This window comes from Heterocephalus glaber, unplaced genomic scaffold (genome assembly GCF_053883595.1).
Source record: "Heterocephalus glaber isolate CG9 unplaced genomic scaffold, H.glaber_assembly_v1.0 deba00000621, whole genome shotgun sequence".
Taxonomy (NCBI): domain Eukaryota; kingdom Metazoa; phylum Chordata; class Mammalia; order Rodentia; family Bathyergidae; genus Heterocephalus; species Heterocephalus glaber.
In genome coordinates, this window is record NW_028258153.1 from 13,383,989 (window position 1) to 13,397,029 (window position 13,041).

At 33.1% G+C, this 13,041-nt stretch overlaps 1 protein-coding gene across 5 annotated transcripts in view; it reads left to right on the plus strand.

The window, feature by feature from the left end:
- The window catches only part of Erbb4 (erb-b2 receptor tyrosine kinase 4), a 1,128,010-nt gene that overhangs the window by 822,751 nt on the left and 292,218 nt on the right, over nucleotides 1–13,041 (plus strand). For all 5 annotated transcript variants that reach the window (XM_004851107.3, XM_004851109.3, XM_013074521.3 and 2 more), the window contains exons 11-12: nucleotides 108–198; nucleotides 2,102–2,301. In XM_004851107.3, coding sequence (XP_004851164.1) covers nucleotides 108–198; nucleotides 2,102–2,301 — 291 coding nt within the window. The remainder of the gene's footprint in view (nucleotides 1–107; nucleotides 199–2,101; nucleotides 2,302–13,041) is intronic.

Genomic DNA, 13,041 nt, shown 5'->3' on the forward strand with positions numbered 1-13,041 from the left:
TTCCTGTCACATCTTTCAATGTATTTTCATCACATTCAAGAATAAATAATATTATTTCTAAGACCATTGTGATCTTATTTAGTTGTGCTATCCCTATATCACTCTAGGTTTCTTGAACATACAATCATGGCCTCCAAATATGACTGACTTCAGTGTTTTCTCTAACCTGGTGACCATTGGTGGGAGAGTACTCTACAGGTAGGTATAAATGTTTACACCTGCAGCCGGCCCAGATTTTAAGAGGAGAATCATGTCTACATTAAGTCAAACCAATCTTATTTATTTACTGGTTATGAAAATATAATATTTCTACCTTTAAATGAAAGCTCAGTGAAAATGCATCTAACGATGACAAAGTATACAAGTATGTATTTGGATTTTTCAACTGCATATCACATGATATTAGTGTTTTGCAGTATGGAATGAATGATGTGAACCATATAATTAAAGCTTATGTTGATTTTGTTATTTTAACTAAAGATAGAATAGGGTGATTTAATAATACCTCAAGCATATGGGATATAAATGCTCTTGGACCAGGAGGCTCTATTTGTGTCTTGGATGCTACCATTTGAACCATGCTGCACAGGGTTTGTGTTTCAAGAATTGGACAGCCACTCTGTATGCAGCATTGGTTAATAAATGGTCAGAAAAATTAGATCTTGTAGGACATTGTTATAAAATTTTGTAATTTTTTAAATATTTTGTAATTTTTAAAAATATTCTGTAAATATTTTAAATTCATGTGAGAAAAATAAATAACAGTCTTTAGCCACTACTTTTTAAAGTTTTATCTCAAATTTTGTTTAAAGTTTTTATACATGAATTAATATATACTGATTTACATAAGGAGATTTATATTTAATGTTTCTGCTTAAATCTTAAAAATATCTAAAATTATTGTTACCATTGAATATTTTATTGTAAGGGTTTTTAGAAAGTACATTAAATTTTACAATTAAAATCTAAAACAGATATGTAAGACTTTTATTAAAGGTAAAAGGGAAAGGAGCTTAGTAAGTAAGTCCAGTTAAAATATACAATATGCTTAAGTGCTACATGCAAACAACTTTTACTAGTCATTAAAATACTATAAATAAGTCAAAAACATAAATTATTCAATTTGACATTGTAATAACAAATCATGGTGGTTATGATGGGAGCAAAAGTTTGAAAGAATAAATTACATTTCAATATTCATCATTAAGTCCCACATATTTTTATTTATTAAAAATAGTAATAAAAATACAAACAAAAAATAGAGAGCCAAAAATATTCTAAAAGATAACAAAAAGTATATTTAAATTATTAGTGAAAAGAAGAGATTTGATCTCCAAAATGAAAAATAATGTTCATTAGTTGATTGAAAGATGGGATTGCGGGAAATGTATTTATTCTTTAGGTCATAGAAAAATAATTACAATAATGTGGACTATGTTGAAATAACAGCAATTTCTTTGAAATGATAGCTTACACAGAGTAGTTGTTCTTTAAATTTTAGAATTTTCCCAAGTTGTTTAAGCCTGAAGAGTGGGAGATTAATTTCATTCTCATTAGTTTTTAATTTGTCTTAACCTTACTTATATGTTCTTCAGCTATAACAGTTTTTTGATTCCTGAGGTATAAAGTTAACTACCTATAGCCATGTCTGCTATATCTATTTAATAAAAGCATATTGTAAATCTGTGACATAATATAGAATAAGTGTCTCACTTTTGAGAGGTAAACAGTCACTCTAATAAATACTTATTTAGTCAGTACAGGATTTTGTCACTGAAGAACCTATAATTTAGGCTACATGACAGAAATCAGTGAGTAGATATTTCACTGGTAAATACAATGAGATGTACATATGCTGTCAAATCCATAATCCTAAGAAATGAACATTTTGCTTTTAGAAATCAAATTATTATCACAACTGAAAGCATTTCACAAATAAATATGAAAATGTTACTCTTTGCATAGATTTATTGATTCAGTCTGTTTCTGTTATATTAACATTCTTTAGAGTAAGATATGACATCTTTATTTTAGTTTAGGAGTACATTTGATGACCAGACAATATTTACTTCCGTTCCACTTTCCCCCTTCTCTTCTCCAGTGGCCTCTCCCTGCTGATCCTCAAGCAACAAGGTATTACCTCTCTGCAGTTTCAGTCCTTGAAGGAAATCAGTGCAGGAAATATCTACATCACTGACAACAGCAACCTGTGTTATTATCACACCATTAATTGGACGACACTCTTCAGCACAATCAACCAAAGAATAGTGATTCGGGATAATAGAAAAGCTGAGAATTGTAGTAAGTACATTATCCAGACACTTAAAACATAGAAACTTGAAAATTGCTCTAGTCTACATTGGCCCACACAACTGAAAATATCAACAGGTCAGAAGTGTCACCTTCTCACCTTCTTATCCCAACCCTGAAAAAGAGTAGTAGCTATACTCACCAACGTGGGGTAAAATAATGAGAGATTGCAATGTTTCATAACATACTGCATGTTTGCAAATCTTTCCTAATATTAGGAATCCTGTGGAGATTTATATTTAGTGGGATTCAATCAGTATGTGGAAATCCATCTTACTGAATTCTGTTTGCTGTTTCCTTTTGGTGAATTTGGAATATAGAATAACAGAGGTTTGCTCTTTGGAAATAGTGGGAGAGATGAAGGTGTGCTCTTTTGAAATGTGAAAAAAATATTCTTCCAGAAGTTTACTATCTGAGAAAAATGTTTATTTTATAAATGTATTTATATTGGCAGATAATGATCTCTTTTTTCATATGTTTTGATACATATTGATCCATTTCATTGCTTCTTTGTTACAGCAAAGGAAATAATGTTTCCCTAAGGCATGTGACTATACCATTCCTATCTAATACAGTGATGTTACTGTTGCTGGATAGCATGGGTCCTTGTTTTAGTACAAATTAATTGGAAAAGTTAAAAAAGTTAAAAAAAATTAATTGGAAAGTTAAAGGGAAAATAAGGAAAGACTCCAGTTTAAGTAGTTGGAGAAGGGGCACACCCTGATACGGGATTAAACCTGACCTTTTGCAAAGGAAGGGGTTGAACCTTTCAAGTATTAGCTTTCTGGCTGTGGTCTAGATGATCACTACCTCAGATCTGTTGTCGTAGCTCTAGAACCCTTATTCTTCATAGCTGAGATCCCTTTCCAGGAGAGGATCCTCTCCACCTCTGGTGATCTCTGTCAAAGGCATTGTGGCTTTCCTGGAATCTGAGTGTGGCTTTCCTGGAATCTGAGTGAATCTGGCTTAGGATGATGGCTGGAGGGTTCAGGGTGTAGCTGAATATCCCTGTAAACTTCTTGTCTTGATGTCTTCAATCTTGAAGGGGGATGAGATCATATAAATTCAGGACTAATCAACTTTGTCTCTAGACAAACACGCCCTAAAAGATCAACATGCCCCTATGAGGATTTGAGGAGAGATTCTACCCAAGATTTACAGTGACAAAAGATACAAAATGAAGGTCAAGTTTTGTTGTTTTTAGTTAGCTATTGAGCAATTGTAGGCCCAAGTGAAGAGACATGGCACTCAGCAACAATGGCTTTTCAGTCCCTGACTATCCCAGAAAACATAAATCATGGTATTAATAAGTAGGAGGTAAGGGCCCAGGATTCTGCCTGTCCTCATCTCTGTGGTGGTCCCTGACTATATCATGATTTTGTCACTTCAATGACTAATACTCAATTCTTTCTGATGTTTCTATGGAGTACACTGACTTCTATCTACATCTTATGAGTGCTACTACTAATTATGTAACAATCTGACTTATTCACAATAAATACTAATTACAAGTACTCAAAATTCAAATAATTTGCTTGCAAATACATAGTCGTGTTATGGGCACGTGATGAGTCAGTTCTTTTGAGAAGAAAAGTGTTGCTTTACAGCTATTATCTAACTTGTAATCTCATCATGAGGACAATTATCAAGGTATTTATAAAATAATTACTGAGTTCTCCTGTGTGTGTTTAAATGCATAACAGATGATTTTTTAAAATTTGGATACTCTAGAGGGCAACATTATTTAAGTAATTAGTGAGTTAAGTAATTAGTGAATCAATTTAGTTTTAATATCTAACCTTGTTCCAGAAAGGCTTCAAAGCAGTTCAAGCTTACAATGTTCAAAAATATCACTTATAATTTATGAGGAACTCATTTATGTGCTAGCTGCTTTCTGACTCTTAAAAGTATATTTTCAGAAGAAAAGAGAACTATTGCAATGTGAGGTTCCTGTTTAAGTGAACTTAAATTCTTATATATTCTTCTTTTCCACATAGAATCAAGGAATGTAAGATCTATTTATATATCAACATATATATGTTCATATGAAATAGAATTCATCTCTTATTTCCTTATTCTTTTACATTGATAATTCCTGACCAAATTTTCCTTGCTTTTACTCCAATATTTAAGCTTCTTACCCTACATTTCTCTATGTATGTGTTCAGATATGTCCCAAAGTAGATGGTGCATGACTCTAAAGCATCATATTCCTCAACCCTGTTTAGAAACAAAAATTTTTATATGATCCATTTGAAAATCCTACCAACATTCCTATTTTTTAAACTTTTACACCTGAACAAAGAAAAATGGGAAAAAGAAAATATAGAAAGAAATTAAATGTAGAAAAGCAAAATGGGAATAAGAGGAGTTTTCAATAAATTATTCTGTACCTTTTAAAGACTTGTTAATTTTTCAAACAACCATAAGAGAATAAGCAGTAATAAAAGTGGTAATAAATTAAAAAAATCAAAGATGATCTTAAACTTTCAGTGCTAAGCCTCTGGGATTAAGTTTAGTTACCTTAAATTGATGCACATATTTTCTGTGCTTGTATACTTATATTTTACTCTTTAGTTTGAGGAACAGATGAAACACTTAGGAGAAACATAGTTTTGTAGTACTGTAGCATAAAATCAAGTATATAATTTTTCATTTTTAACACTGAGAATGAGTACATTTTGCAAGAAATTCATTTATCAAAATTCAGACATAAGTCCTACTGCACGTTGCATTCATGAAATTCTGCATTTTGAAAAATGTAATTACCTTGGAAACATGACCTCAGAGATGATGCTATTGATGTTTTCAATGAGCTTGCAAACGGTTCATCACATGTGATAAAAATCTTATCATTCATATTACTATCCACAATGTGAAGGTCCAAATATTTTCTTTTAAATCCATTGTAATATTGCATTTTAACATATTCTTTCTGTATTCACACACATGATACCTGAGTGTATAGTTCATTCCTTACAATAGATACATGCAAATTTAGCATACCTGTGTTGTTGACACATGCACATGCAATATAGATGGATTAACACAAGCCCAGAATGCATATATATGTACCTGGACTCATGTGTACCTCACTGTCTCCCTCACCCCACATTGCCATCACTATAAAATACTCTGATCTAAATCTGGGAGTTGCTTTGTTAACTTAAAAGAAAAAGCAACCTTTCATTTATAACAGTGGCTTTTGGAATTCAGCACGACCCAAAACAGTACTAACAATAAAAGGAGAACTTCACCTCATCTACAAAGGGTGACAGTGGCTTGAGCAGCTTTACTCTTTTAAGTCAGAACTTTCAAAGCAGACTTTGTGGTTTCCAGCAATTGAGAGTGAAAGAAACTCTAAGTAATGAAAATCTAGAACACTTTCTGCCTCCTTCACTTATGTAGCTATGGTACTAACAAAATGACAGTGTTAAGTGGAAGAAGTTTTAGTGTATGTTAATAAAAGTATTTTAAATTTTCTTTAAAAAAGATTTAAGCAGGAATTTTTAAAGCTGAAAAAAACCCTAAAGGTAGAGATAAATGTTATACCAACTCTTCAAAATCCAGGTTACATTGGAACCCATATACCTTATATCTTAAAAACATTTGTTCCTATATGGCTAGATATGATCTATAAAACAGAAAAATTTAATTCATTATAGATTTTCAAAATGGATATGTATTTATTTTTCTAATTATAACAATACTTTTCATATAGTTGGAATTGAAAACAATAAAACATTAATGAAGAGGATATAATTTTGGTATATATTATGTAATAGTTGAATGATAGATAGTAAAATATATTTTCAAATATAAATGGGATCATACCATACACATTTAAGTACTATTTAGCCATCTGTCTCTTTTACTTAACATATTATGAGCATCTCCCATTTTGATATATAGAGCTCTTTGTTATTCTTTTTAAAAGTTTCATATAAATGTTTTACTGAATCAATACCATAGTAACATAATTTGAATTATTTTCCATTTTCATATTATTATTGCCACCATAATGTGGATCTTAATTCATAAAACACGTTACACTGTGCAATTACTTCCTGAGGCTAAAAACTTAGAAGTGGAATTTCTGTGGAACTGAAGCAACATAAAATTTTTGTACATGTTGAAATATCATCCTTCAAATATACTGGTTCAGTTTACATTTTTTGTAAATCCTGTATGATAGAAATATTTTTGACCTCTCTTTATAGCCCAGAATGTCCATGGTTCTAAATTTCAGTGATCTTAAAGAAGAAAAAGCAGTCGTTCATATTTGCATGTTTCGGATTAACATTGAGCATTTTTATATGTGTATTGATGATTTATACTTTATATATTATTTTATCCATCAATTTATTTGCTCTCAGCTTAAGAATTCTTTTCTTCCCCTTTGAAAGAACTCAGCAGAGATTAAATATATTAACTTTTTGTCTCGTGTGTTGTGTGTACTTTTCTGTCTTACAGGTAATTTTTAAACTTTTGTCCTTTTATACATAAACATATTCTTATTCATCTACTTAAGAGAATAAATTGTTCTATATAATTTGATACTGACATAGTTTTAGTTCTTCTAGTACATTAATAACTGTATGGAAAATTTTATTCCATTTAAAAATTTGGTCTTAGTGCATTTTAAACAATCTCCAATTGATATTGATATTGATCCAACACAATTTATTGAATAAGTTATTGAATAATCTATTCATCCTCACTCATTTTAGTCATTGTAATATTTCTATAAGTAATCAGCTAAAAAATGCCAGATTCAATGTCTCAGTCTCTTATGCTGTTAAATTTAATTGTCACAATCACCCGGTAAATTATAATTATCCCCATTTGTAGAAGTATACAGATGTTTAAAAAGTTAAAAAAATATTCTCAATATTTGGAACTAAAAATAGTATCTTGGATTTGACTTCAGTGTCTTTCTGATTTCACAAACTAGGTTTTTCACTTCACCGTGTTCCCTTTAAATAAAGAGAAAGTGATTGATTTTTATAAGAAAATCTACTGAATTACTCTATTATTTCTATATAACAAAATATTCAGAATCACACTTGCTTTAGTCCATTTTTGTCGAAGGAAAGAAGGGAGGGACAGAGGAGGGGAGGAAGAAAGGGAAGCTAAAGAGCTTTATTTCATTTGTAGTTTTGGAGGGTGAAAGGAAAAATTTGAGTGGGCTCACATGGTCAACTTCTCCTCATGCCTTCCAGCCAACTCACAACATAGTGGATGACATCCCATGGACGGAGCACGTTAGAGGAGGCTTACATGGCAAGAAGGGAAGCAAGAGACAGGGAAGAGCCAAGCTTGCTTTTTGGAAGAACCTACTATTGCAGAAACAGTCACTCATGCCAGATCCACCTGCTCTAAGAGATCAGATTGGTGTTTGTCCCTACAAAGGGCAGTTATTATTCACTCGCCCCCTGCTAGGCCCCATCTCCTAAAGATACCACTATCTCTCAAAGGTTCCTCCACCTATCAGAGCCATTATACCGGGGAACGAAGTGTGCAAATGAGTTTTGATGCAACGAATTATAGCAATACCCAAGTGGTGTGTGTGTGTGTGTGTGTGTGTGTGTGTTTCCTAGTACCAGGGATCGAACTTGGGACCTTGCGCTTGCGAGGGAGATGTGGTGCCACAGAGCTAAACCGCTGAGCTAAATCCCCAGCTCCGGCCCCTTTATTTTACTTTTTTTTTTGCCTTGTGTTTTAATCTCAGCAAAATTCCTTTTTAAAAAAAAAAATTCAATCTTTGATATACTATCTAATGTCTTGTACTTAATTTCATCATTTGTAAAGGAGAATTGATAATAATATTTTCTTTATTGAATGCCTGGCTCAAAGAATATGCTACATATCACTTGAGCTGCTGCTGTTGTTGTTGTTGTTATTGTTACTATATAATTATGTTTTTTCCTGTTAAAATAGATTATAAATTTTACACTCATATATATATATGATGAAAAGATAAAATATTTAATACTATGTAATGAAAATTCCTTTATGAGGACAATGAGAAACCACAGAGCAATATCAAAGGTTTATTTTTAAGCAGAAGGAAAATTCACTTCATTAAACTGGTGAACTATAAATTTGCAAGAAGCACATCAACCAGGGGAAGATTTAAAAGAAATAAAAGTAGTTATTAAGAGGAGGCTAGGAATGTTAAAATGATCTCTAGAGATTGTAAGTGGACAAAAAAAATCTATGTTTAAGAATCTCTTTTAAAAACATTCCTTTTCTCTGTTCTAACTGAAACACTTTAAAATTATCTCTGTGATAAGTAACAAATTTAGTGCTTGAAAAAAATCTAGTACAAATTTCAGATTAATGGCTCAGGAGAAACATATTTGTTGAGGAATGTATTTGTTTACATAAAAATCTATGTGAGATTGGCTCTAGAACTCTCACAGAAACTAAAATTGAATGCTAAAGTGCCGTATATGCAATGGCAGAGTATGTGCATGTGATCTATACATACCCTCATGTATACTTTATATTATCTCTAATTTACTTAAATTACGTAAAGCCATGTAAATAATATGTAGTTGTGGTCTTAATTTAGGAAATAAGTTAAAAATTATATATACATGTTCAGTATATATACAATTAAAAAAATTTTTTAGACAAGGTCTTGCTATGTAGTCCAGGCTGGCCTGGAACTTTCAATGATTCTCCTGCCTCAGCCTCCCAAGCGCTGGGATTACAGGCTTGCACCATTATGCCTGGCTGCAGTTGATAGAATCTACAAATGCTTAAGACCAATTGTGTACATTTTTTGTACCTATAATTTGGTGTTCCTCAATTTAATGGTAGAAATCTACCTCATTGAAAATGAATCTAGAAATGAGCATTGCAAATCTGTAAATAATTGCTAATAATTGAACTCTCTGGATGGTCACGTGATCCAGTTTTTACAATGTGTTCAGAATTCAATTCAGAAGGAGTTAATGAGCAAGAAGTAGAAGGTATCTCTTTTTTTTTTGCACTTTATTAAATTCTTTTATTGGTACATTGTAGGTATACAACACAATTACATTTCTCATTGGGAATTGTAGCTTTACATAATGCATCTTTGTTCTTATTTTTTCCCCATTCCTAGCCCTCCCTTCACCCCCTCCACCCTTCCCTATTTACAAAGACTTTATTTCCATTTTTCCATTTCTCATCATTTTTCCTTTCCCTAGAAGTTATCTCTTATTTACTTTTTTTCTGGTAACTGTGAGAATAATAAGAAACTAAAAAGCACTTTATTTATCATTATAAGTAAATTTAGCTTCCCATAAAGCCACAGCGCAATTCCTATTACTATTGTCACCTGCAATAATTTTTTATGTTACAGAAAATGAATTTTGATTATAAATTAAGATTTGCTTGGTTTTAAGAAAATATTGTGAAGGTGGGAGATTTTCTTTCTTTCAGTTCTGTTGAATTTGAATTTGTACACTCCTATTTCAGTCTACACTGTCTGGTAAATGTACATTTACAAGCAACACACTGCCTTCTGGATTAGAAAATTTGTCCTTTGGACTGGATAGACTGTCTTCATTGGGGAATCTGTGACTTCTGCTACACTTTTTACTAACCATTACTTGAATATGAATCATAGAACACATAATTTAGAAAATAATGAAATCTTCTAAGTTATCAAAAGGTAGAAAATTTTAATTATTATTCTAAGATTTCCTTGTTTAAGTTACCAAAGTAATGCTTCGATATACTGTTCTTTGCAAAAAAAAAAAATTCAAATAAGAGTTTCTTATTGTATCTGAAACAGCGCAATGCCTAATTACTAATAATGGTACAAAATGTTCTCTATGTTCCTATCAAAAGAGTAATAAGCAATTGCTGTTGCCTATTAGTTGTAGAAATGATACTTCTATTTTATAACAGAGAAATTCTGAAGGCATCAAGGAGCTCTCAACAATAAAATCCAGAATAACTGCAGGCTTTGGGTTTTATCACAGATGGCAATATTTTTACCTTACTTGCCTCTATATCTATAGTTACAAAATTTCAAAATTAAAACATTTAATGATTAAACATACAGAATTCTGGGTTCCAATTTCTGGAAATTCTTAGACAGTGTTATGGGTTATACTGTACATCCCCAGAAGATAATGCTACATTTCCAACTCTTATACATGTGGAAGTGGCATTATTTGGAGATGTAATTAAAATGTAAGTTAAGATGGGTTCATATGGATAGAGTGGGTCCTTCATCCAATGACGAGTATCCTTCCATGATGAGAAGAGACACACAGAGAGAAAGAGACAGTGAGGAGACACCATGCAAAAGCATGCATGTACTCAGACGGAAGACAACCTCGTGATGACAGGGTGAGGGCTGCAGGTGTGCATTGGGGACATGTAGCTGCAAACCAAGGGATACCAAGACTTTTAGCACCCACCAGAAACAAGGAGACAGGCATGACAGATTCTTCCCCTGCGCTCGTGAGAACAGCCTGACAACACCTTGATTTTGTACTTCTGGCTTTCCAAAACCGTGAAAGGATAAACTTCTGTTTTTGCAAGCACCCAGTTGGAGATACTTTGAAACTAATATAGAGTGATATGAGGCCCTGAATTGTGCAGTTTTCATCCACTAGCAGATCATCCCGAGACAGGAGTCTGTGGAAAATCCCTTGGGAAACTCTATCCCATCCCCTATTCTTCTGTCTTGCGACAATCAGACATACATTTAAAAGCATTTAATTTCTTCCTGGGAGGGATTGTCCCTTCAAAAAGGATGCATGACAGGAAAATTTACAGTTTGAGTATTTTAAAATCATACATTTCACCAAAGTTTTGGAAGGCAAAGATAAATAGTGAACTAAATTTAAACAGCATCTTGTAAGTAGTTTATTATTTTTTTCACTTACTAAAAATAATCCATTCAGTACAATAAAGGGAATATTTAATAATAGATAACATATTAATTGGATAATTATAGTACTGAATATTGTGCCATTTGATTTTATACAGTTGGGAATTTCAACAAAATATTTGTGGATTTTTATTCTGTTTTTTATAGTTAATGTGCCTTCTGAAAGATTTTATGCTGTGCTCAATGTTCTAAGCAAGTATTCAAGGACATTATGAAATTTTATTATTGCCATCACTTCTTCCATTATAAGTTTCTACCCGGGTTCCTGCCAGGTCAAAAACATATAGTACCTAAGGGGCTTAAGCAATGAATTTGCTATGGGTAATATCTGCTTAACCTGTTCAGTACAGTGAATGGATTTGTCTTAGCACTTACTCTTCCATTCCTTCTCCCCTACATTTTTTACAGATTTACTTCATTTAATATTATGAAGGCATGTGATCTCTTTCCCTTTTGTATACTATTTCTTGACTTTTCTTACTCATGTAGAAAGAAATGTCACCTTGTGGCCATATCCTAACCCACAGAACCTATGAATGCTACCTTGTAAGGAACAAGAGTTTTAGTAGATTTAATGGATGTTAAGGTGAGACCATAATACTAGGTCATCTGGTTGGGTCACAGATGTAATCACATGTGTCCTTACAAGCAGGAGACTCGAATCTAGTAAATGAGAAGGTGATGCAGCCTTGGAAGTGGGGTTAGAATAGCACACAAGCCAAGGAATGCCAAAGGGACCTCTGGGAGAGGGAAGGAACCAGTCCTCTCATGGGGCATCCAGGAGGGATCAGTTTCTCTGTAACTTTTAGTTTAGTCCCTTTCTTAGGACTCATTTTGGACTTCTGACCTCCAGAACTAGGAAAAACTTAATTCATGTTGTTTTGAGCAACTGAGTTTGTGATGATTTATTACAGTAGCAAGAGGGAACTTTTCAATTCTCTCTTAATTGTAGAAGCCCAACTCAAATTACTTTAGGCAAAAAGACAGCAGAAGTTAGAAGTCCAAGGAGTATTCATTAAGACTCCATTGGATCCGAGCTCTTAAACACCACTGTCAGGACTCAGTCTCTCTGTTTGCTTGATTCTGTTTTCCTAATGTCAAACTCTTCTTAGTGAAAGAAAATGATTGGTCCTGGCAGGGATTGTTGGAAAACATTCTTAGAGCTGATGAGTACTGACAAAACAAACAAACAAACAAACAACAAACAAAAGTCCACCTTCTGTCTCCCAGCATGTCTCCATATTGTGTGTGTGTGGGGGGGGTGTGGGGTGGCAGGGGGCAACTCTGATTTTCCCTGCTTTAGTCATATATCTCCCTCTATTACCACTGTTATCTCCTTGCTACCAATACTGCAAACATGTTTTCAAGTCATTCCCATCAAAGTATTTGCAATGATCTTTTGAAAATGCAAATTAGATCCATGACTCCCTGATAAAAACCTCTCAGTAGTTTGCCACAGCTCTCTGGATAATGCATGGAATACTGGAAAGGGCAACTCTAACCTCACTAACTTACCAGGTACTATTTTGCCACATTGGCCATGTCCACCCCGTTCTCTGAAAGCACTAACCCAATTGCTTTCTCCGAATCTCTTAGCTGGACCTGTCTTTTCTAATTTTCTCAGCCCCCTTTACTTTAATTACTTCTGTTATCTTTCTGCAATCAGCATAAATGATTCTCCTTCTGAGGTTTCCCCTTAGGCCATCTCTCCCTAGGTGAAGACAGCAACACCTATGTTCTTTCAGCACCCTCTAAAATGATGCCCTACTGTCTATCAAGATTCTTATTACACCTCAGTGTATAATTATTATCTGTATCTTCACATAGCTCTT